At 39.8% G+C, this 22,468-nt stretch overlaps 2 protein-coding genes across 4 annotated transcripts; one reads left to right on the plus strand and one right to left on the minus strand.

Annotated features, from left to right (window-relative positions):
* The first annotated feature begins 201 nt into the window (after positions 1-201).
* Positions 202-12,287, plus strand: LOC146482695 (uncharacterized). The gene is made up of 10 exons (XM_085106734.1): positions 202-213; positions 979-1,014; positions 2,108-2,209; positions 2,663-2,688; positions 3,213-3,277; positions 4,481-6,018; positions 7,267-7,336; positions 8,199-8,351; positions 9,648-9,817; positions 10,804-12,287. Exons 1-10 carry the CDS (start codon positions 202-204, stop codon positions 10,864-10,866), a joined length of 2,235 nt encoding a protein of 744 aa, XP_084962860.1. The 3' UTR covers positions 10,867-12,287.
* Positions 12,288-13,799: 1,512 nt separating this feature from the next.
* LOC146482696 (uncharacterized) lies at positions 13,800-17,483 on the minus strand. Of its 3 annotated transcripts, XM_085106777.1 has the most exons (3): positions 16,196-17,480; positions 15,874-15,901; positions 13,803-15,260 (listed from the first exon to the last, which is right to left on the minus strand). In XM_085106777.1, exons 1-3 carry the CDS (start codon positions 17,219-17,221, stop codon positions 15,241-15,243), a joined length of 1,074 nt encoding a protein of 357 aa, XP_084962903.1. In that variant the 5' UTR covers positions 17,222-17,480; the 3' UTR covers positions 13,803-15,240. The 3 variants fall into 3 exon arrangements, with proteins under 3 accessions (XP_084962902.1, XP_084962904.1, XP_084962903.1); XM_085106776.1 differs by lacking the exon at positions 15,874-15,901 and having other exon boundaries at positions 13,800-15,260; positions 16,060-17,483; XM_085106778.1 differs by lacking the exon at positions 15,874-15,901 and having other exon boundaries at positions 13,802-15,260; positions 16,168-17,480.
* Between the last annotated feature and the right edge of the window lie 4,985 nt (positions 17,484-22,468).

Raw genomic sequence — 22,468 nt, forward strand, 5'->3', positions numbered from 1 at the left:
GTGATGAAGATAAAAACCCAAAATTGTGTTTAGTTATGAATTTCAGTTTTTTATGACGTCATGTGAAAACCAGCAATACCCCAATGTCTGTAATGTTTAGGGGGATAAGATTGCAAATCAGATGAGGATGATAATTTTAATTTAGTTGAAAAGAATTTGTAGGAGTTTGTTAAATGAGTTTGGATTCGTTTAACGTTGGCGATGGAAAAAAAGGTAAAAAAATAAACAGCACTGAACAACCTCCGCGAGTTAACTTTGGCTAAGTTGTGAAGTGTTATCTTCGCAGTGTTTCCCTAGATATCGAGAGAAACTCGTGAGTGGCAGTGGTGAATGCGATTTTATTAATTGACCAAAAAATGCTTTAGTAGCTAAGCACTTCCTGTGGACTTATGTTCGTTTATCGAATTAAAAAAAACGCATCGACATCGTTCGCACGATAACTGATATACTGGTGTAAGACTGTTTAATGACTGATTTCAACGATATCTGAAACTTGGTTGCTTGGCATGACCCGTGTAGCACTACTGATCTTGGTTCTGCAATGTAAAGAAAGCTGGTGAAGTTTTAATGTTGCTTCAGTGGTGGCCTTTAGCCAACGCCGTGAAATTTATATATTTTTTTCTCTAAGTTCTGGAAAAGAACACAGTTCAGTTGAGTTTGAATCTTTTAGATCGGTTTTGGTTGAGTGTGGAAACGAAAATCACGTTTACTTTGGGTTTGGTTTATAACGCCCTATGATTGGTCAAAAAAACTCGGAGCACTTTCTCTGCTATTTGTCAATCAAACCAAAACCAATCGAGTCTTACTCGCGCCTTTTCCCGCGCTTTTTTAATTGCTTTGAGCTGATTGGTTCATTGAGCTGTTTACGTCTGTTGCGGTTGGTTAGAGTAATTAATTTGGTTTGCGCCAGAAGACACTTGGAAACCGCTCATGTAGCATCCTTAATACATCTTTTACTTCTTTGTTTTCTTTCCGTAGATTGGAATTCCTTTTCCCAATGTGAAAGATATTCAGGTAAGAAATGCTCAGTAATTTTTATTAATAAGAAACGAACCAGTTTTTGCTGTTTCTGTTTTTGCTGTCCATTGATTAAATTCTTACTACAGACGGAAGACCGAATGCTGTAGCTCATGAGTAGTTGGTAAATTGTCTCTAGATGAACTGAAACCTTGAATGGCATACAAGTCTTTAAAATTTATGGTCTTGTTCCTGAATATTTATCCTTTAAATTTGTTAAACGAAATAAAAAGCGAAACTCCTGGAGGGACTCTGTTACAAACTATTTGTCCCGTTTCCGCGAACTAATTTCATGAAAAACAGCTTTAGTTATAGCGGAGCAGTTCTCTGGAACAGCCTGTCCTGTGATGTGAGAGGAGCTAAATCTCTAAGTCAATTTAAGGACGGTGCCTACTATTGTTACTGCGCATACGTTCTGCGCATCGCGAGATGCTCGGGTTTCCAATGGGTGGTGCCAACTAATACAGGAATATTTTTGCGCAGTTTAAAACTATACGGAGAAAGCAGAACTTACCAAATGCCTTTGGTATCTAAAAAGAAAATTGGGGGTAACCATGCATTTTTCAGAGAAAATTAAGCTTCAATTTAGGAAAAAATCCCATACATTGCTTTATATTTTGCGCTTTTTAGAGATATTGTTGCTTAATTATCTCTGAAAAATGCGTGGTTACACTCAATTTTCTTTTTGGATTCCAATAGCCCTTGATAAGATTTGCTTTTCCCGCATAGTCATAAACCGCACAAAAATACTTCGCTATTTAATAGTGGGCACCGTCCAGTTAAAAGATTAGTTAATATGTTAGAGTATACACGGCATTCATGTAAAACAGGTTTCAGTGAGATAAGTTGTAGTAAGTTTTTTGCATTTTGTTTAGGATAGTTAGGTTATTTCTATTTTTATACTCCTGATGGATTTTACCGTGTTTAAATGAAGAACTATTCTATGCTATTCTATACTGTTCAATTCTATTCTATTCTATTCCATTCTATTCTAACTTTATTTTAACGGGTTTTAATGTTTCCGTTGACTCGATTATGCTCCTTGAGTGTACAAATTGACACTAAAAATAGCTGGCATTAACCCTTCAAGGTGGAACTCAAGCGGAAGTACAATACTCAGTATGCAGCCAGTAGAGGGCTTTTGACAGGCAGCGAGTGGTATGAGATCCAGGCTTACAGAGCACTAAACCAGGTTAGGCTCAAAACAATAATTATTTCAATGATAATTCAAATAATCGTTTTTCTCACCATGTAGCCACTTAAGTTGTAGATCGCAATGTTTCGATTGCTTAATGCTAGTCTTGTACAGGCGATGAGGTTGACTGACCTCACTTCAAATTGCGACAAGGAGGATTGGGACCAGATGAGATCGGCTCGCCCCAGTCCCTTCTCGTTCATATCCCTATTGTAGCTCGCTCTCGACGTATTCATTAACCCTCGACGGATCTGAAGAGATCTTACGAGGATTGTTTCATTTTGTCTTGAAAATCCTTGAAATTTGTAAGGTTTCACGTGTTCGTGCACATTTAACAGCAAAATCGAACGACAAAATTTTAGAAATTCACGGTGTGGAAGTTCAAAAGGCATCAAGACTCATTCAACAATTTTTCGTCGTGCCCACTAATATATTTTTAACTGTTTTCAGGCCTTAGGAAGGTGCATTCGCCACAAGTAAGTCCTGATATGTCTCGTTTTGTATTTAACAGTGGTTGAATTGTGTGGTGAACGATGCCTCTTCTTTCGCGATAAGTTAACTCACACTTTTGCGATTTTTACTACAGAAATTCTCGAATTAAAATCATCTCAATGTAAGTTTCTCGCTGCTGAGAATGAATGTATTAATCAGTAAGTGATACAGGCATACTCGGAAAAAAAAGGGAGCTCCTATCAGGAGTCGAACCAAAGACCTTCCGATTACTAGTTCTGATACTCTACCACTGAGCTACAGGAGACTCGTGGGAACTAAGGCCACTAAACTAGGTTCATGGGACAAACATCCTGTATACTGCTAACATTAAAAATACCATTCTCCATGTTGTTACCTTGGCTAATGGACTGGTTCACGTTTGTCCTTGCCCAGTTCTGAATCGTAAATTGGCTTTGCGATGTTTGTGTGCCTTTGGATCCAGCTTCTGTTGGTTTCAGTCTCATGTCATGATTAAAATTTCTTTCTTTTATTTCTTTTCTTTCTACAGGCAAGACTGGGGAGCTATAATTCTCATTGATGAACGCTTCAACAAGTCTCCAAAGTACACTAATGGTATGAACAGGCTATTAAGGACTACAGGTCACTCAATCTTGGTCGTGTCATTAGATTGCTAAAATACGCGCTATGAAATCGCCGAGTCTATTAACAAAAACCTTTAAAAGTCATTTATTATAGGTAGCTTTTAGACCTTTTTAGTCTTGTTTCATCTTAGTTTTTACATTGTGCTTCTGTAAATAGTTTCCTTGTGGTCCCTTTAAATTTAAATCAGGAGTTTGTTTTGTACATGTTACATTGTTAGCTTTTAGAATTACCGGAAACACGTAACGGTTGAAACGTGTTACTCCCCTATGCATATTTTTTCCCAAAAGCGTACATATACTCAAACACATTTGTTCCACATTTGGAAAATGAATCAACAAACTAATAAACCAATCAAATCTTTCCCGAATATGGTACTTGGTAAAAATGAATATTTGCACGCTATGAGCGCGCATTACACGCTTTTACTCTCTTACGAGTTTCGGGTATTTCTTATGTGAAAGCTCAGTAATACGGGCAACATTTTTTTCAACTTGTCGCGCAACAATGTTGCAATTGTAAGTTGCGATTGTTTGTTGTCCGCATTACCACCGCCGCGTTCAACAAATTTTCATGTTGCAGAAGGTAGACGATGTTTCTACTTTTTGCAACATGAAAATTTGTTGCGCGCTGAGGTGGTAATACTGGCAACAAACGATCGCAACTTGCAATGCCACATTGCTGCGCGACAAGTTGAAAGAAAATGTTGCCCGTGTTACTTGGCCTTAAAGCGCTGTTGATCAGAAATATAAAAAAAGCAATTGAATCACAAATTTGTTATCATTTTAATTCATGTTAGTTGGTCAGTTGTCATTATCCAAAAGTGTTACCCTTTTTAAATGAGTTTCAAATTGATTTGATGTGATAAAACCAAAATGTTTGGTGACAAATTACGCGCAAATATGCGATTTTGGATCGAGGCCAGGTTTTAGGACCCTTCCGTAAATCACTAGTTTTTTACAGTGAAGTTGGCATCCTCATTAACGATTATCATCATTCATTCAAAAAGAATAAGAATGCAGTTTATTGAAAAGAACGCTAAGTTACAATCTAAACCTTAAGAAGTTGAAAAACGAGGATTAAATTTGTGACAGTGTAGTTGCATCGACGATTCAACCCTACACTTTTCTCGTGCACTTGTGCGATGTGTATTCAACTTATTTCTCTTATTTGCAGGAATATCCAAGTGGGTGCGGAAAAGAATCACCAAGTTCACTAACTTTGGTGAGGCGATCTCCTCACTGAAAGAATTCTCATCAGTACGTAAACTAGATCCATGCCCATCAACCACCAGTCCTAACTCTCTAAGTCAGATGAGTAGAAGCACTGTGGAGACGCCGGCTAAGGATTATGGCGTTCACACTAATTTAAATCCCTCTGTAGAGCACACTCCACTTAGCAAAGCCCACTTAATCCCAAATGTTGGGTTTACACCTGAACAGTGCGTCAACACTGATCATCTGAATAAGAGTTCTGTGAAGGGGTTAGCCAGCGCACAGGTCGTTCACACTGAATCAAAGCCCTTTTTGGAGCACACAGCACCAAGCAAAGCCGAAATACTTTCAAATAACGGGTTTACACAAGGGCAGAGTTGTCACAACAACATTAAACCAATTTCAGTGTACACAGTACTAGCGAACCCACAAGGAAATACAAATGGTGGGTTGTCAGTAGGACAGTTCATTCACACAGATAGAAAGCCGTTCGTGGAGTCTGCACAATTAGCTAACGTCCATGGAAATCCAAGTGGGTTGACGGCTTCAACGGAGATCAGTTCGAGCTTCTCTGGAGTCACTCTTAAGAGTCTATTTTTCAGGGCAAAGAAAAACAGCAACGCGGATGTGAAGCATGTCGACCAAGGAACGATAGAAAGAAAGATGCTCAACGGGACGGCAATAGCTCTTGACTACAACGCGGTAAACGGCTTTAGCTTAACAAGAATGAAATGCAGCGAGCTGAAACCTGATAATGAAGCCACAAATTGTGCAGTAAAAATGACCCCCGAGAGCGAAACGCACTCAGAAGAACAGCTTCAGTCCTCCCCAGTGTTGTTTGCTACACCGAGCACAACACCTTCATCGTCACCTGTTAAAACGGAACCAAACATGATTAGTTTCTTACAAGGTGCAAATTCGTCAAAGCTGAATCTAGATGGTCATAAACCAAGTGAGAATCAAAGCTTGAGAAGTCAAGGCGTTGATTCGAGTGAGGATTCAGTTGATGCAGTGAAGAAAGGTGATAGCAACATTAATCCTTCATTGGCAAAAGGCGACAACGATAAGGCAGCTTTGGCGAAAGGCGACAACCTCATTGAAACCTCATTGGCGCCAGACGGTGGGAATCAACCCTCCTTCCCGTCAAGAAAGCTTTTTAGGTCTAAAAAAACTGTTTCAGATGTTTCAGACAGAGAGAAGCATGGTGACGAGGCACAGAAAGAGAAAAGGGCACGTGATCTTCTTGATGACGTCAAAGAGAACGTTGCTCTTGAAGGAGCTTCTGAGCATAAGAATTCCTTACAGTCGACAGGAATAAAAGTAGAATGTGATATTGATTCTAATGTTGTAACGTCTTGTTCAAAAAGGAGTGAACGTTCTTCTAAAAGTGCCTCTGAGATGCCGAGCAATGTTCGGCAAACTACGAGAAGAAGTAGCAGACTTCGGAGGACTTCAGTCAGTACTGGGAACACGAGAAAGAAACAGGAAGACGCGAGCGAGGTGAGAACTATATCATTAAGGAACCAACTGCAAGCGCGAATTCAGAATCGTCTTTCCTTGCGTATTGCATACATCGCGTTTAAGTTTAGTTTTGAGGATTTGGTCCAATATCAGAGCTATATCCCCAAGTTGGTCATTATAATTTTTTTCCTCTTTAACGCGACTTATTTCCTGTTGCCCTATTAGGGAGCTTAAGCAACGACAACGCCGCAAAACAATAGGTTAAATGAGCAAAAACAATCACTCCTGCACGTGCGTTTTAAATTTTGGTACATTTCCTTGTCGTCCTCTGCAAAACAACAACGTGAAATGACCACATTTAAGGTTTGTGGAGAACGTGAACGCATGATGGTGAATTTTTCATTTTCTTTTTAACTTGTACGCCACTTCCACCATGTTGGTTCCTGGATAGTTCGCCATTTTTGTAAAAGTTGAGCGAGTTCAAATAATCGCGAAGTAGCACAAATTAAGTAAAGATATATTTTCGGGTGACGTTTTCGTTGCCGTTGCCGTCGTTGTGCTTAAGCTCCCTATTATTATACCAAAGTGCTGTTCGTATGAATCACAGTTTTTTGTATTTTAGCCACAGATTCAAAAGTTTTGTAACCACTTTTTACAGCGTGACAAACAGCAACTTAGGAAAGTACAGCTTGATAGTTTTCATTTGAATGGTCACACTTGAGGAGTACACCCACAGACGTAAAAATTAGAAACATTATGTGCACGGATCTAGGGTCAATAACTTTTATTTGAATGGTCACACTTTAGGATTTCACCCACAGACTCCAACGCAAGAATCATCCTGTACAGCATAATTAACAGCATCACAGGAAAATACTGCTCAGCAGCTTTCATTTGAATGGGTCACACTTTAGGATTTCACCCACAGACTCCAACGTAAGAATCATCTTGTACAGCATAATTAACAGCACCACAGGAAAATAATGCTCAGAAGCGTTCATTTGAATGGTCACACTTTAGGATTTCACCCACAGACTCCAACGTAAGAATCATCTTGTACAGCATAATTAACAGCACCACGGGAAAACTCTGCTCAGTAGCTTTCATTTGAATGGTCTCACTTTAGGATTTCATCCACAGACTCAAAAGTTAAAACCACCTCTTGCACGCAATAAACAGCACCACCAGGGAAGAACTGTTCAGTAGCTTTCATGTAAACGGTAAAACTGCATTACAAGATTCGTGTTTGGTGAAAACTTTGCAGCACCAGTTACGTTTTAATTTCAGGAAAAACAAGAAGATGATGACGGCAAGCACTGCCTGTCCTGTACCCGTTGTGGGAGTGGCCTTGTGACAGGTAACTGTGCCGTTTCTAGTTACTAATTTACAAGAAACGCTTTCAATTCAGCATGCTCTCGAAGGAGCTTTCTTTTGCGATTTTGGTGTCACACTCCGACTTCAATGTTAATAATGTTATTTTGTTTGTTCTTTCTTGTTTGTCCGGTAGGTATTTTACTCATTTCTCTACAAAGACACGAAATAAATACTACTTCCCAACGCAAACCGTAACTAAGCATGCAGTCATATGTGGTATGATGGGATGCAGTATTCTTCTTCATCTAGAAATTTAACACCCTGTACAGGGTAAAGCTTTCGAATCTTGCTCAGGCTATGTAACGGGTCGAGCGATTCAAGTCTCATCTCTGCATTGTATTGAAGAGAAGGCATATTGCTAATAGTTCGACCGAAATGCATAGGGCCGGGGTGGGGGATAGGATGGACTGTAATCCCCCCTCCAGTGCTGGTGCACCTAATCACTTCAGGGTGCTGGGTAAGTATCATTGAATAGACTCGCATCCCATCCAGGGTGGAGAGGTAATAAGCCAAGTTACGTCATGTTGGATATCCCGTGATGAACTTGTGTCCCATCCATACTTCTAGTCACTTCATGCTGGGTATCCTGTGACGGACTTCCATCTTATCCAAGAAGGGTAGCGTTACTGCTTTAAATTGCTTCATGCTACTTTGTTCAATGCGTGGGATTCAACGCGGTCTTAACGTTATCGTGTGTGTTCTCACTTCCCGCAATTTAGAATATACTGGCGCCGATTTGTTTGACGAAAGTTTGGTTTAAAGCACTAAGGCAAAATCTAACCTTGAACGTTGAGAAGTAATGAATTTCGTGCTAGTTCAAATGTGAATGCACTTTCTTCACGCAGGTCGCATCACTTCGAAACCCCTTGCAAAGAACGTACCTGACACGATACTACAAGCAGTGGATGAGAAAAGCGTTCTCATCATTGATAGAACGGCTTGTGACATCTTAAACCTGAGTCCTTTGATTGACATACAAAAAAACGATAATACTCCAGGTACTGATGCATTGTTTAAACGTTTCTTTTACAAGATTGCCCAAGGTGAAAACTATGCCATGTTTCCCTTTGCGAAATGCTCCATTCTATTTCAGCAAATGGACATTCCCCTGTAGAGCTTTCATTTGAGTGGTCAGGGTTCTTTCGATCCACAGATTGAAAATAAGTTGATTTAGAATTAAAGGAACATACTGCCCTATGGCTGTTATTAAATTTGGAATAATCACGCTTTTTGATTTCTTATACAGAATAAAAATGTTAAAACTATTTAACATAGTAAAACAAACAGCACCACAGGAAAGTACCTGCTCAGTAGCTGTCACGCTCTAAGGTTTCATCCGTCGATTCAAAAGTGAGAATTACCTTGTATAGCGTAATAAATAGCACCACGGGAAAGTACTGCTCAGTAGCTTTCATTTGAATGGTCACACTCTAGGATTTCATCCACAGACTCAAAAGCTAGAACCACGTTGTACAGCATAATAAACTGCACCGCAGGAAAGTACTGCTCAGTAGCTTTAATTTGAATTTTCACACTTTGGGATTTCATCCAAGTGCAGCATAATAAACAGAATTAGTCGAAAGTATTGCTCCGTAGCTTTCATTAGAATTGTCACATTCTACGACTTCACCCGCAGACTCAAAAGTTACAAACAACTTGTATAGCATGATAAACAGCACCACAGAAACGTATTGCTCAACAGGTTCCATTTGAATGGTCACAATTAAGGATTTTATCCCCCAGTACCAAGAAGTTCATCCGCATATGACTCAAAATATGCCAACGAAAGAATGGGTTAAAACTGGTTATCCTCTCAATCCATTGTGGCTGAATAAAACTCGATTTTTGCTTGGGAACTGTGCTTCATGTAGAACAGACACCAATATGACTGGGGCCTCAGCTGGCCCTTCTATCAATTGACTATGCGTTAGTTAAAACCTTTTTGTCGTTCTCAAATTATGAACCACATGATATGACTCAAATTATGCTTTCGGTACAATAGGATAAAAACTTGTTATCCTCTTGATCCATGGTGTCTGAACAAAGCTCGATTTATGCGTAAGCTCTTTGCTTCATATAGAAAGGACAGCAATATGAATGGGGCCTTAGCTGGCCTTTCTGTCAATTGACTATGCGTTAGTTAAAACCTCTATGTCGTTCTCAAAATATGTTTTCGGAAGAATAGGCTAAAACTTGTTATCTTCTTGAGCCACAGAGTCTGAACGTCGTTCTCAAATTATTAGTTCCGTTTCTGTTTGTCCATTTTAACGGAGTTTTTTCAATAACTTTCTCAGGTGTAAAGTTAAACAGCGTTTTTGCTTCGGAGACGGACTGTTGTTACATTCCTCAAACCTGCCGAGTATGCCATTCAGCTTCTAGCGATTCCCGGATGGTTGGCCTAGAGGTTGTATCCTTCAAGCCATCCTCTGCGAAACAAGGAACTCATTCTCTTCCATTCAAACAGGTAATAGTTTTTATTTAGTCAATGCGGTCACCCTTCTTTGAGTGCCTTATGTGGCACTTGGCTTAAGGGACCCTTTGGGGCGCAGTGGTCTAATGGTTTGCACGTCGGACTATCGATCAAATTGTCAATGGGTAAAGTTCTTATCTCTGTCCATAACTATCTCAGGGAAGTTGCTAGTCTTTGAGACAGCAGGTCTTTTGTCATTAGAAGGTGGTTCACAACGTGGCAGATGATAGCCAACACCTAAGGCCTAATCCTCTTGGAGTGAGGTGGCATACTTTCTCAGAAAACATTGCAACATTTGAGCTAAAACGGTGCGTTTTGTTGGAATGTAACAACAAAATATTTGTTAAAAAAAACAATTACGTTATATTTTAAGCCTGGTGAATAAGCAGATCAATGATAGATGTATTTTTTTCAGTCAGTGATAAAGGCAAACTCGGAAAAAGGAAGTCCGAGGTCTCCCAACATTAAACAAAATTCTTGTTACGAGCCAATTGTATGATACAACTATCATAAAAACCTGCTGTGTTATCACTAACCAGCCGTTAGTAAGTTACAGGCTTAGTTATGATATCTGGTCCATGACAACATCATAGCTGTGAAAATGGGCCGTCAAGCGGCCATCCAACACATCTCTTCATGTATCTACAGTGCAGCTTGTTCTCTTCTGAACTAGCAACTAGCTCTAATTTTATATGAAAGATTCCCTTAAGTCCAAAAAAAAAATTGAAAAGTGACTCTGCTTGTCCGACCGGTCTGTGAGGTGTTTGGGTTTAGGCCAAACGCGACTCCCGCAGGTATTTGTTCTTTTGTTGTGCAGCAAAAGCAATAAAAAGGCTTGAATAAGGTTGGGACAAACACATACCCACCTTATTTTCCCAGTGTTTAGTGAGAATTTATTTTTATCGTGACATCACCACCCTTAAAAGAGAAAAAATTATATGCTGATCACTGTCTAAGCCTTCAATTTTACTCAATCACAGGTTTGGCTTTTCCCGAGTCTAGTTTACGTTGGCAACCGCCGATCATCAAGCGACCACAAATAAAAGAGGGAAGCGGTGTGGGCAGCGCTACAGTGGTTTTTTGTAACAGGACTTAATAAAAATGTTTCCTTGTCCTTTTAAAGCCTGCCGCACACTTGAGGAAAGAGTTGAGCAAACTGTCTTGAGAGGAATCGCGAGGCCACGCGAGGCAATCAGCTCAGCTATTTCCTTAAGTGTGCAGTTGGGTTTTCACGAGAATTTGGCCTCGCGAGGCAAAATGTCAAATATCAAACACGACAGATATTTTCCTCATGGCCTCGCGAGGCGAAAAACTCACGAAAACTCAATCGCACACGTGATGAAACAGCTGAGCAAATCGCCTCACCAGGCGGTTTACTCAGCTATTTCCTCAAGTGTGCGGCAGGTTTTTACAACTTGCTCCCACCGATCATGTCGATCACTTCGTCACAACTGCTTTGCTATCAATGGAAAACTGAAAAATCCGTTGGTCAATGGTTCAAACGGAGCTGGGGTTGATGAGAGTGGGATTGATTTCCCACCTCAGTGACCATGGGTAATAAAAACGAGATAAAATTTGAGCGTTTTGATTTGAAATGGCTCATGTCTTGTTCACTAGTATAACGCTGGAAAGATACAGAGGTTTGAACGTAGTCAGAAGTAGGGTACGCTTTGTGTACTTGTCCGCAATGACAGCATAAAGTTTGCCGTTTTGACCTTAAAAAGGAGAAGATTAGCCCGGCGAAAAAGGGGACCAAAGATCGTATATTTTAGTGCTGAATAGAAGGTACATGACACCATGCCCAAACGTTCAAGGAACTCGAGATTCAAACCATCTTTTGCGTCTTGTGTAAGTAGAGCCCTCTACGCTTGTCTGTATGTACAGAGAAAGCTTCCCCATCTGTCCCTCCCTTGAGTTAGTATTTTTTTTGCACTTGTGTTGTTTCTTTGGCAATCTGTCAACAATCGCATTTTCACAACTTTAGCTCTCAACTCTCAAACAGATTGTCGCGTGAATCATTCAACTCCCCTGATGTACTTGTTCGAGTTATTTTGCTGTAGCGGCCGAAACCGCTACAGATGTGAATTGGAAAGCTCAAAATAACAGAAACACGTATAGTAAACCAAAACATGGACAAATCACAAAACTTTAAACAAAATAAACTTGAACTGTTGGACTCTAAGCGGAATAATGGCAAAACGCAAAATAAAATGAAACAAAGAAAGCAATCTTTAACTCTGTTCTGAGAGCAATCTCTCAACATATGTTCCTTTGATTGTATCTTGCGTTGGCCGTTATTCATATGAATTCCCACACACCCCAAAATAACATCAAAACGCCAAGTAGATTCCAAAAAACAAACTATAGCTGTTGTCACGTAGACCGGCTTACGATAGAGTGTCGTAAAGCGAAAACCAAAGTAATTACTCTGACCAATCACAACGGACGTAAACAGCGCAATGAACCAATCAGAATTCGAAGCAAATACATGTAAGTAGCGTCAAGTGTCAAAGCACTTTGATCAGCATCTGGCACAGAAAAAAAAATGCTACTATAGAAAATGAACTTCCATAACATACTTACATAAAAAAAAAAGTACAGCAGAAACCCAGTAACAAGCAAAACACCAACCTGCTTTGAGAGCCATTGACACTTGGATTCTGTATGCTGTTTCCAGAAAACTAAAAGTACTTTTTTTTTGCTGTAGCGGTTAAAACCGCTGTGGCAATGAATTTGTAAGCGCATTACAAAAAGTGTAAAAAATTCGAAAAACAGTAAAGTAAAGCACAGTAAAATATATAACGAAAGAAAGAAAGAAAAAAATGAGAAAGATAGGGAAAAGACACTGAAACAAACAGTACCTGGTGTCTGTCTTGTGGACTTGCCTGTCCGCGGTCAGGATTGTGTATTCTGAGTATGCGTGAACATTTTAGCGGCTGTTGTGAGCGCTTTTTCGTATTGACGTTCCATCTTATTTCAATTTTTAGAAAGTACCAGCAAAATTTTAAAGCGCCGTTGAACATCTGTGGAATCGGCGCCACACAAATGCAAAATGCGATTTCCCTATTTCTCGTACGCGTGTCACGAAAAAAAGAAAAAGTTAATAAAGCAAATGAAACTATGAAACTGGCTTATCTGAGTGCTCTAAATGGATCCTGTACATTCTGCAATAGATGCATCTAATTTCTATATCTAGCATCACATTGTAATCCACTGTATTTGAGGTAACAACCCTTCATGAGTATCCAAGCACAAGCACTTGCGAAAGTTGTGGCAACTCGAGCAAACGAGGAGCTATCGAAATTTCGCGAGCAACTCGAGCAGATACTAAATTTTGCGAATGGTACCTGAATGTTTTCTTTGTTTTTGGTTTTTCTTTTTTAGTTTGTTGTTATTTTATTATTATTATTTTTTTTTTATTTTGTTTTGGAGGGAACACCCAATACGCGGAATAAAGATTTAACCAGTACCGGTATGGTTAGACTCGATTAAAGACGATAAACCGTATGTCCCGTCCCATGATCCCACAATCCTTGTTCGTAAATAACTTTTCGCAAAGAGTAGGGGACGTAGTTCCCGGTGTTGTGGTCTGGTCTTTGTGTGTATATTCTCATGGTTGAGTGGGTAAATGCTCGGAGATATTAGCTGCATAAGCTACTCTAAAATCTGAGGGTAAATAAAGAGATGATGATGATGATGAAAAAGTCGTTTCTCGTATCTCTTAATCACACCCTCAAAGCTGAGTTTCCTTAGCACAGAAGTAGACTTCGTATGACTCTGGGGCCAGGGTCGGGTTGTTCGAAAGCCGATTAACGCTAATCTACGATTAGGAGTTGATCGAGGCTTTCATCTCGCTAGTTAAAAATGATTCAAATGGCTAATTTCAAGCTCAAGGTAAAGAAAAGTCTTCGTTAAAACTGAGGACCAAAAGTCTTTTGGAAGAATCTTTATTGATTAGCACTGAATTAAGTGAATTCAAAGTTTACGTTTATCCAGGATTAGCTTAATCGGGCTTTGAACAACTGGGCCCAGATGAACTGCCCTTAGTAAAGTACCATTATGGAGGTGCAACGAATTAAGGTTATGGACCCTGTGCAAAAATGGCTGACATTTTACTATTCTTTTGTCTGCATTCAAATTAGCCTCACTAACCTCGTTCACGGTGAAATATTCTTTTGATTTTCGAACTCAAGAACGAGGTTAGTGAGGCTAATTTGAATGCAAACAAAAGAATATTGAAATGTCAGCCATTTTTACATAGGGTCTGTGGTCTCAACCTAAACTGAATTTGATTGAGGTGTCTGAATGGAAAACTTTCCTAACTAATTGCGCTTGAAACTCAGTCTTTCTTGTTGTTGGTCATTGTCGGGGTTTCCCATCTTGGATGCGGCGGATTTGCACAAAGCCAAGATGGTGTAACTACCCTTGTCTTGCATTGAGTGGACCCAGCCTCACTTCCAATCAAAGGCCAGGTCACTTAGTAAACAACTCTGAACATTGTCGCGCCTCATGTTCATTAGATTGTTTTCATATTTTAGATCACGCCTCTACCATTTTCCAACTCAAGATAAAAGAGAACAACCTCTCTTGAATCAACAATTACACCATGTAAATCTAAAATTATCCTTATAATTCTCATTGTCATGTTTTTATGTTCATTTTGTTGTCACCGTTTATCATAATTAGCATTTTTGTCTACTTATTATAAATTCAACTTCCAACGCTTTGTACATGAACCAACTGAAGATGACAGAAGGCTCTGTCGAAACATGTTTTGTAAACTTAAAGGTTTTTTCGCTTTTGACTTGCCCGCTACTATCAAGACCCTTTGGGAGTTTTAATTTGTAATTACCTTCAAATGTAAAATTACTCAATTCCCCCAAACTTCATCGATCTCCCCCAACACCCCCTCCTTTATTTCTTATTTTTTTAAACAATGAAAAAATAATTTAAAAAAAGAGAAAAACTAAAAATTTGTGTGGCCCGGTATTGTGAAGCTATTGAAACATTTTTTGGATTGCTTTTAAAAAACCTCCAAGAAGTAATAAAGAGAAAAGGCTACAACTTAACAAAATCGTGCTCCGAGAGATTCTTCGGGTACAAAATACAAATTTCAAAATTCCAATTCTATCTGGAGAGTGTCCCTATACTGTAAGGCACATTTGTTCATCTCGTCATGCTATTATGCGCTACACAAATTTACAAATTTAATCATTTCGACCTAACTCGTCTTGTTTTCATCCGTCTCGTCTGTTTGTCGCTTCCGTACCCGTCTTCGTCCCGTTTGAAATCTTTCTGTTCCTTTTCGTCGCTTTTGTACCTGCCCTTATCCCGTCTTCGTCCCGTTTAAAATCGTTCTGTTCCCGTTTGTCGCCTCCGTACCTGTTCTCGTCCCGTTCGAAATCGTTCTGTTGCTTTTAGTCGGTTCCGTACCCGCCTGTACTCGTCCCGCTCGAAATCGTCCCGTTCCCGTTAGTTGCTTCCGTACCAGTACTCGTGCCGTTCCCGTTTGCCGCCTCCGTATCTGTACTCGTCCCATTCGAAATCGTTCTGTCTTTAGTTGGTTCCGTACCCGCCTGTACTCGTCCCGCTCGAAATCGTCCCATTCCCGTCAGTTGCTTCCGTACCTGTACTCGTCCCGTTCCCGTTTGTCGCCGTCCCGTTCCCGTTTGTCGCTTCCGTATCTGTACTCGTCCCGTTCCCGTTTGTCGCCTCCGAATCTGTTCTCCTTCCGTTCCCGTTTGTTTCCTCCGTACCTGTACTCGTCCCGTTCCCGTTTGTCGCCTCCGTACCTGTACTTGTCCCGTTCCCGTTTGTCGCCGTCCCGTTCCCGTTTGTCGCCTCCGTATCTGTACTCATTCCGTTCCCGTTTGTCGCCTCCGTACCTGTACTCGTCCCGTTCCCGTTTGTCGCCTCCGTACCTGTACTCGTCCCGTTCCTGTTTGTCGCCGTCCCGTTCCCGTTTGTCGCTTCCGTATCTGTACTCGTCCCGTTCCCGTTTGTCGCCTCCGAATCTGTTCTCCTTCCGTTCCCGTTTGTTTCCTCCGTACCTGTACTCGTCCCGTTCCCGTTTGTCGCCTCCGTACCTGTACTTGTCCCGTTCCCGTTTGTCGCCGTCCCGTTCCCGTTTGTCGCCTCCGTATCTGTACTCATTCCGTTCCCGTTTGTCGCCTCCGTACCTGTACTCGTCCCGTTCCCGTTTGTCGCCGTCCCGTTTCCGTTTGTCGCCTCCGTACCTGTGCTCGTCCCGTTCCTGTTTGTCGCCTCCGTATCTGTACTCATTCCGTTCCCGTTTGTCGCCTCCGTACCTGTACTCGTCCCGTTCCCGTTTGTCGCCTCCGTACCTGTACTCGTCCCGTTCCTGTCTGTCGCCTCCGTATCTGTACTCGTCCCGTTCGAAATCGTCTCGTCCCGTTCCTGCCTGTCGCGTCCGTACTCATCACCTTCTTGGTTGGTGATGCGTTTAGACCATAAAAACAGTAAAACAACAGAAAGACCGATTAATAATTCAAAAGTTTCAAGGAACGTTACAAAGGTCAATTTCTGCTCAAGAAGAGTCCGATATTCTTGGATTTCATTACACATTGTCTCCATATCGTTCTGAAGAGATTCAAGCTTCCAGATTGTGTTGGCAAAAGCGGCGTGGCTTGCGAAGCTTGTAACACCAGCGACCCCTAGTGCAACTGCCCCAGGTACATTGCCAACTATAACCGATGTCACGAATAAGGGTACAGAGCTGAATCCAAAAACAGCAGCCCAATTCTTGAAGCTCTGGCCTTTCTTGATGTCCCCGTGAATGGCTCGAACCAGCTGTTTGAGTTCTGTGTTGAAGTGCTTTAATTTTACCATCACGTCTGTGGTAATCTTCCGTAAAATCGTGGTACCCAGGTAATCCCAGTTTGGCAGAAGATCGTTATGTATCAGATCTATGAGAGGCTGCAGCTCCATTTGCAGCCATTCGAACTCTTTCCGATACATCTTGTAGTCCATCTCTAAGCTCATTGCTTGGTCGTACAGATCAACAGCTCTGTACAACAAATACACTGACACAAAACACAAGCCTTTTTGTCTTTTGGCAACGGCAAGGGCCTTTTTCCCCAGATCCGGAACGTTACGAATGACATCTCTTACCCCTTGCGGAACCACGCTCCAAATTGCTTTCCAGTCGGTTGTTTTGTACAACCTGTGCAGTTCTTTTATGCAGTCGATGATGTTCGACACGAGCTCTAAATCTATCGTCATACTCTGGGTCATGCTATTCTTTGCATAAAGCGCCACCTCCACGCATCCCTTTGGCACACTGCTTGTTAGAGACGGACAAACAAGCAAAGAAGCCACGAACAACACTGCAAAACATTGAAAGGGAAAGCGGAAATACTTCCGGTCTTGTGGAAACATTTCGAGGGTGCGAGTAAATTTCTCCCTTTTTGGATCGACTGGAGATGGGTTTTGTCTTGTTGAATCTTCAGCTCGATGTGAAAGACCCAAGATGTCTGTTGCCTTGCAAATGGGAATTCAAAAATGGTCGGGAAACAAACCGCTCTGCTCGTAAGAATGACGTGTCCTTCAATGCTTCCACAGAACATACAAGTTGCCCCCAGGCGGCGTGTCATATTTCGGTCACGATTTCTCTGGTGTTACAAAATGGGTTTAAATTTTCGACCTATGAACTGGCGTTTTAATTAATTAATTAATTAATTAATTAATTAATTAATCAATTAATAGTTTTTGTTTTTTGCTTTTTTTTTTTCGTAAAATGTGATTTGCAAAAGTCGAGAGCCGCTGTTTTCCATCGAACTATCGTCCGTTGTGCGTCGTTCAAGACGTAAAGTGGAAGGTAGTTCGTCCAAAATTTTCGTTACTGCTTTATTAAAGGGGAAGTATCATGGGGTTTTTTACCTCTTTTGATAAAAATGGTGAAATAAGATCTCCACTTTGCTACAAAATAATTCTAGAGCAACGAGAGGAAAGAAATCAACTCAATTCTTGACAGGAACAACTCGTACTCTCTTCTAGCCCATTTTGGAAACAAAAATACGAAAACTTGAAAAGCATTAGCCTTACATTTTGCAAGTTTCAATCCAATCCGACCTACTCTGTCTCTGGCCAGAGGCACTAATCGACAGTTTTATTGCACTGCCGGGGTGATAATTTATAACAAAACTAGACATTATTTTTTTTGTTTCTGTTGTCAGACAAAGATGTTTGGGTTTTGAAATGACATTAAATTTTCGTGATACTTCCCCTTTAAGGCGTCGGTTTGGCAATTTGTACAATGCAAGTTAGAAAGAGAGTTAACGCGCGACTGATCAAAACATGTGTCCTCGTCATAACTGAGAGAATTTCAGGCTTATAGACTAAACGGCTAAAACAAGGGTGAGAACTCAGTAATACACTAAAGAATCGAAATTTCGAAACTAACTTTTATTCCAGCTGACAATGTTTACGAAAAAGTACACTGAAGCACTGTTTATTTCGATTACGATAATTTCAGTTTCAACAGTATAAATTCGCGCTCATGGCCGATTTGCAGGTTAAACCCTTTTCAGTAAGTGACACACGCATACTCGAAGAAAATGGTTAAGTTTGTTTATTTATTTCTGTTGTTTGCGTCCTCTAGGCGTCGCAGTTTTAAATGCGAAATATTAAAATCTAGCTTTTTTTAGATTTTAATATTTCAAAAAATTTCCAAAATCATGTCACGATACAGTTTTCGGTCATTTCATTTCATTCACACTGCCGAGGGTAGATAAAAGTTATTTATTTCTTCAATGTTTTACGTCATAATTTAAAATAAAATGTCTAAGTATGTGGAAAGGTGAAGGGCACATCTAGTGTAACTATTGTTATGCCCCCTGCTAAATTATTAATTACAACATGGAAAGCGATTCTTACTACTAATAAGAATTCTTGTCACTAATACTTATTATTTAAATTTAAAAAATCAAAGAAAATTAATAGTAAAAACAATTATAATCACGATAAAATAAAACTGAGAGGTTTCATTTTCTATAATATACGATAAGATACAACAAAAATGGAAGCTTTCACCGATATAAGAGCGACGCGCCGACGGCATATTCCTTGCTGTCTTTCAAATCTTCAAGGGAACCTCCACTCTCACAACAAATTGACGGGTAAGCGTTGGAAATAGTGTCTAAATTCTAAATATTTGTCTAAAACGTAGAAATAACAGTCAAGTGTTGTAGAAATGAGATATGATTATCGACAACTTTCGCTTTTAAATTTCCTGAGGGCAGCCATTTTGAATTTGATGACGTTTAATGGTTGCCGCTATTGTTATTCAGCAGAAGTTCTTTTGTGTAAAACAATTGAGCAACCTTATTACGTCATGAAATCCAAGATGGCGGCGCACGGGAAATTTAAAAGCGAAAATAGCCGATAATCAAATTATGTTTTTTCCGACACTGAAATATTATTTCCATGATTCCCAAGGAAATTTCAAAGAAAATTGTATTTTCGATAATGTAACCTTAACATGTTTCGAGAGTGGAGGTTTCCTTTCAGAATTACCGCGCGCGTGCCCTATGTATACTAGCAATGGAATAAATGTAATGGCATACTTTAATCCCAGTAAATAAACGAGAAAGATGTATTATTCAGTCAGTGACACAGGCACGCTCGCAAAAAAGAGATCCAACTTCTTTTCACGGGGGGGGGGGGGGGGAACCTATGACCGCGGGTTACTAGTTCGGATGCGCTACCACCCGAGCTACAATAGCCTCATGGGAGCTAGGGTCATTAAACTAGAACATCCTGCATACGTCTACAATCTGGGCCCAGTTGCTCGAAGCATGGTTAGCGCTAACCCGGGTTAAATACCATAACAACCTATAGGTTTTAATTAACAATTATTCCACGAGCGCGCGTTGGATATGAGATGATAGATAGCCAACGAGGCGCGAAGCGCCGAGTTGGCTATAATCATCTCATATCCAACAAGCGCGAGTGGAATAAATGTTTTATTAAAAACAATCAAGAAATATTGTAAGTTATGGCTGGTTTCACTTAGCAAGAACAACCAGAAGACCATTTTAATGATCCCTATCCTCGGGCATGGTATAATAGCTCATATACCATGGCCGCTAAGCCAATCAAATCCCTGGAATTGCATTATACAATGATCCAGTTTTTAATAATACCTCTTAACCAATGGTTAGCGCTAACCATGCTTCGAGCAACTCAGCCCTGAATGTCAATGTGTGGCCTATGCGCAACGGAATAATAGTGAGGGTACGTTTTTTCAGCCTGGGAAATAAATGAGAATAATGTACAGAAAAAGAAAACCGCGAGTAAACACCTGAATTTTACGAACCTGTTAGGCTAAAATTTCTAATTTAGACACCCTTTAAATAAGAACCTGTTAAGCCTTGAATCTAAATCAGGTTCTTATTCTATAAAATTGATTTTTAAGACTTAAAATTTCTGAGTACAATAAGCTCCAGGCACAGGAAAAGGCCAACATTTCATAAAACTTCTCTTTGTTTTGATGGTAATAAAGAAGACATAAATAACAGTGCACACATTATGACACTACTGTACACATTTGACAGTACCACTAGATTCTTCCAGCCACTATACTATTTTGTTATCAAGAAAATAAGAACCTGTTTAAGAGCAAGATTTGAATGAGTTAAAATTGAACTGAATGAAAAACTGATGCCAGCACCGAAAAGAGCACCCTTACTTTAGTAACTTTGCAAAGTTTCAGCATATTAGGTGGTATATCAGCTTAGGCAATGTAAGATGAAATTTGACAAATTTACAGACGTTTGTATGACTGGGGTATACGTCATACCTCCAGTCATACAAACGTCTGTAAATATTTCATTTTTCAACTTACATTTTCTCGGCTGATATATATCACACCGGATATGCTGAAACTTTGCAGGGTTACTAAAGTAATAGTGCTCTTTCTAGTGCTGGTATACGTTTTTAATTTTAACTTATTTGAGTTTTCGGCCGCCATTTTGGAGAAGTGTCTATTAGTGACACAGCCATACCCGGAAAAACGAAATGCGAGTTTTTCTAACAGGCACCTATTAATGGCCAAGCGAAAAAGTTATCGAAGGTCATAGGTACGACTCCAGTTACGAGAACTTGAATTTCTTATTTCCGAATGTTTGCCTGTGTAACTGACTAATACATCATTATTTTTATTTTATATTTATTTAATATTTATGGCATACAAAAACAGAAGCCTAGGAATGAAATGCAAAAGAGCCTAAGACCCCATATTAAAGCAGATCATTAATGGTGCAAAGATGAAAATAATGATGCAAATTAAAATGTGGTAGTATTAAATATTAAATATCATAGCAATAAAAACACTAAGAAAATGAACTAATCCATAAAAAAAACTTTTAACTAAGGCTTTAAAAGAATTTACACTTGTTGCCTCACGAATGGAAAGGGGACGGGAGTTCCATTTTCCCACAACTCGATGAAAATGAGTATATTTAAGAACATTCGTTCTACATATCTCATCTTTAGAGTTAACTTACCATTGTGTCTAAACGAATAATAATAATAATAATAATAATAATAATAATAATAATAATAATAATGGTTTTTTAAGAGATCCACTGGGTGGCTCTTCCCTGTTAAATTACATTAATTACAATTGCAAAATATATCAAATTAAGTTATTTACAAATTATACAGTAGTAACAGGATTAACGGAAACCAATTACAGTAAAACTAACTAATCGCTTTGTACTCTGTTTCTTAAAAAATTCCTTAAGAAAAGTGATAAGTTTCGTTATAGAAATCTACATAAGGTCCTACATCAATATCATTTATTCCGTGTCATTCTCATATATGCATACTCGGCTGTTTAAAACTAAGGCAACTACGTCTACTGTATTAACCATTTACATTAAAGGGGCAGTGGCAACTATTTTAGTGTCACTTTAAGTGGCCAAAAAACACGTTTGAACCGATGGAATCGTTGAAATAATGGCTACTAGTGCACAGAAACTAATAGGGAGCTAAAGCAACGGCAACGAAAACGTCACCTGAAAATATATGTTTATTTCATTTGTACTACATCGCGATTATTTCAACTCGCTCAACTTTTACAATAATGGCGACCTACCCACGAACCAAATTGGTAGGAGTGGCGTACAAGTTAAAAAGGAAAATGAAAAATTCACCGTCGTGCGTTCACGTTCTCCACAAAACTTTAAATGTGGTCATTTCACGTTGTTGTTTTGCAGAGGACGGCAAAGAAATGCACCAAAATGTAAAACGCGCGTGCAAAGCGATTGTTTTTGCTCATTAAACTTATTGTTTTGCGGCGTTGTCGTTGCCGTCGCCGTCGTCGTTGCTTTTGAAGCTCCCTAATATCAATTATGTTTGGCGGCGGATAGCTAGGATGGTAATGGATTACAACTTTTTCCAAGTTCTTGTGTATTTTAGAGCAGTCGCTAAAAACAGATTACAGTTCGTTCTTCCTAGGAAAAATCCGTAATATGTTCAGTTGCTCGGTTTTCTAAGAGCAATTTCATGTAAGCAAAAATGTTTTCCGTCAAACAGTTAATCCATTTTGACCAAAACACAACAAGGTCACCGTGACAGTACCGACACAGCGGCAAAATGAGTGCGCATGCTCGTCACACGTGA

The sequence above is a fragment of the Pavona decussata genome, unplaced genomic scaffold, assembly GCF_977016875.1.
Source record: "Pavona decussata unplaced genomic scaffold, jaPavDecu1.1 SCAFFOLD_44, whole genome shotgun sequence".
Classification (NCBI taxonomy): domain Eukaryota; kingdom Metazoa; phylum Cnidaria; class Anthozoa; order Scleractinia; family Agariciidae; genus Pavona; species Pavona decussata.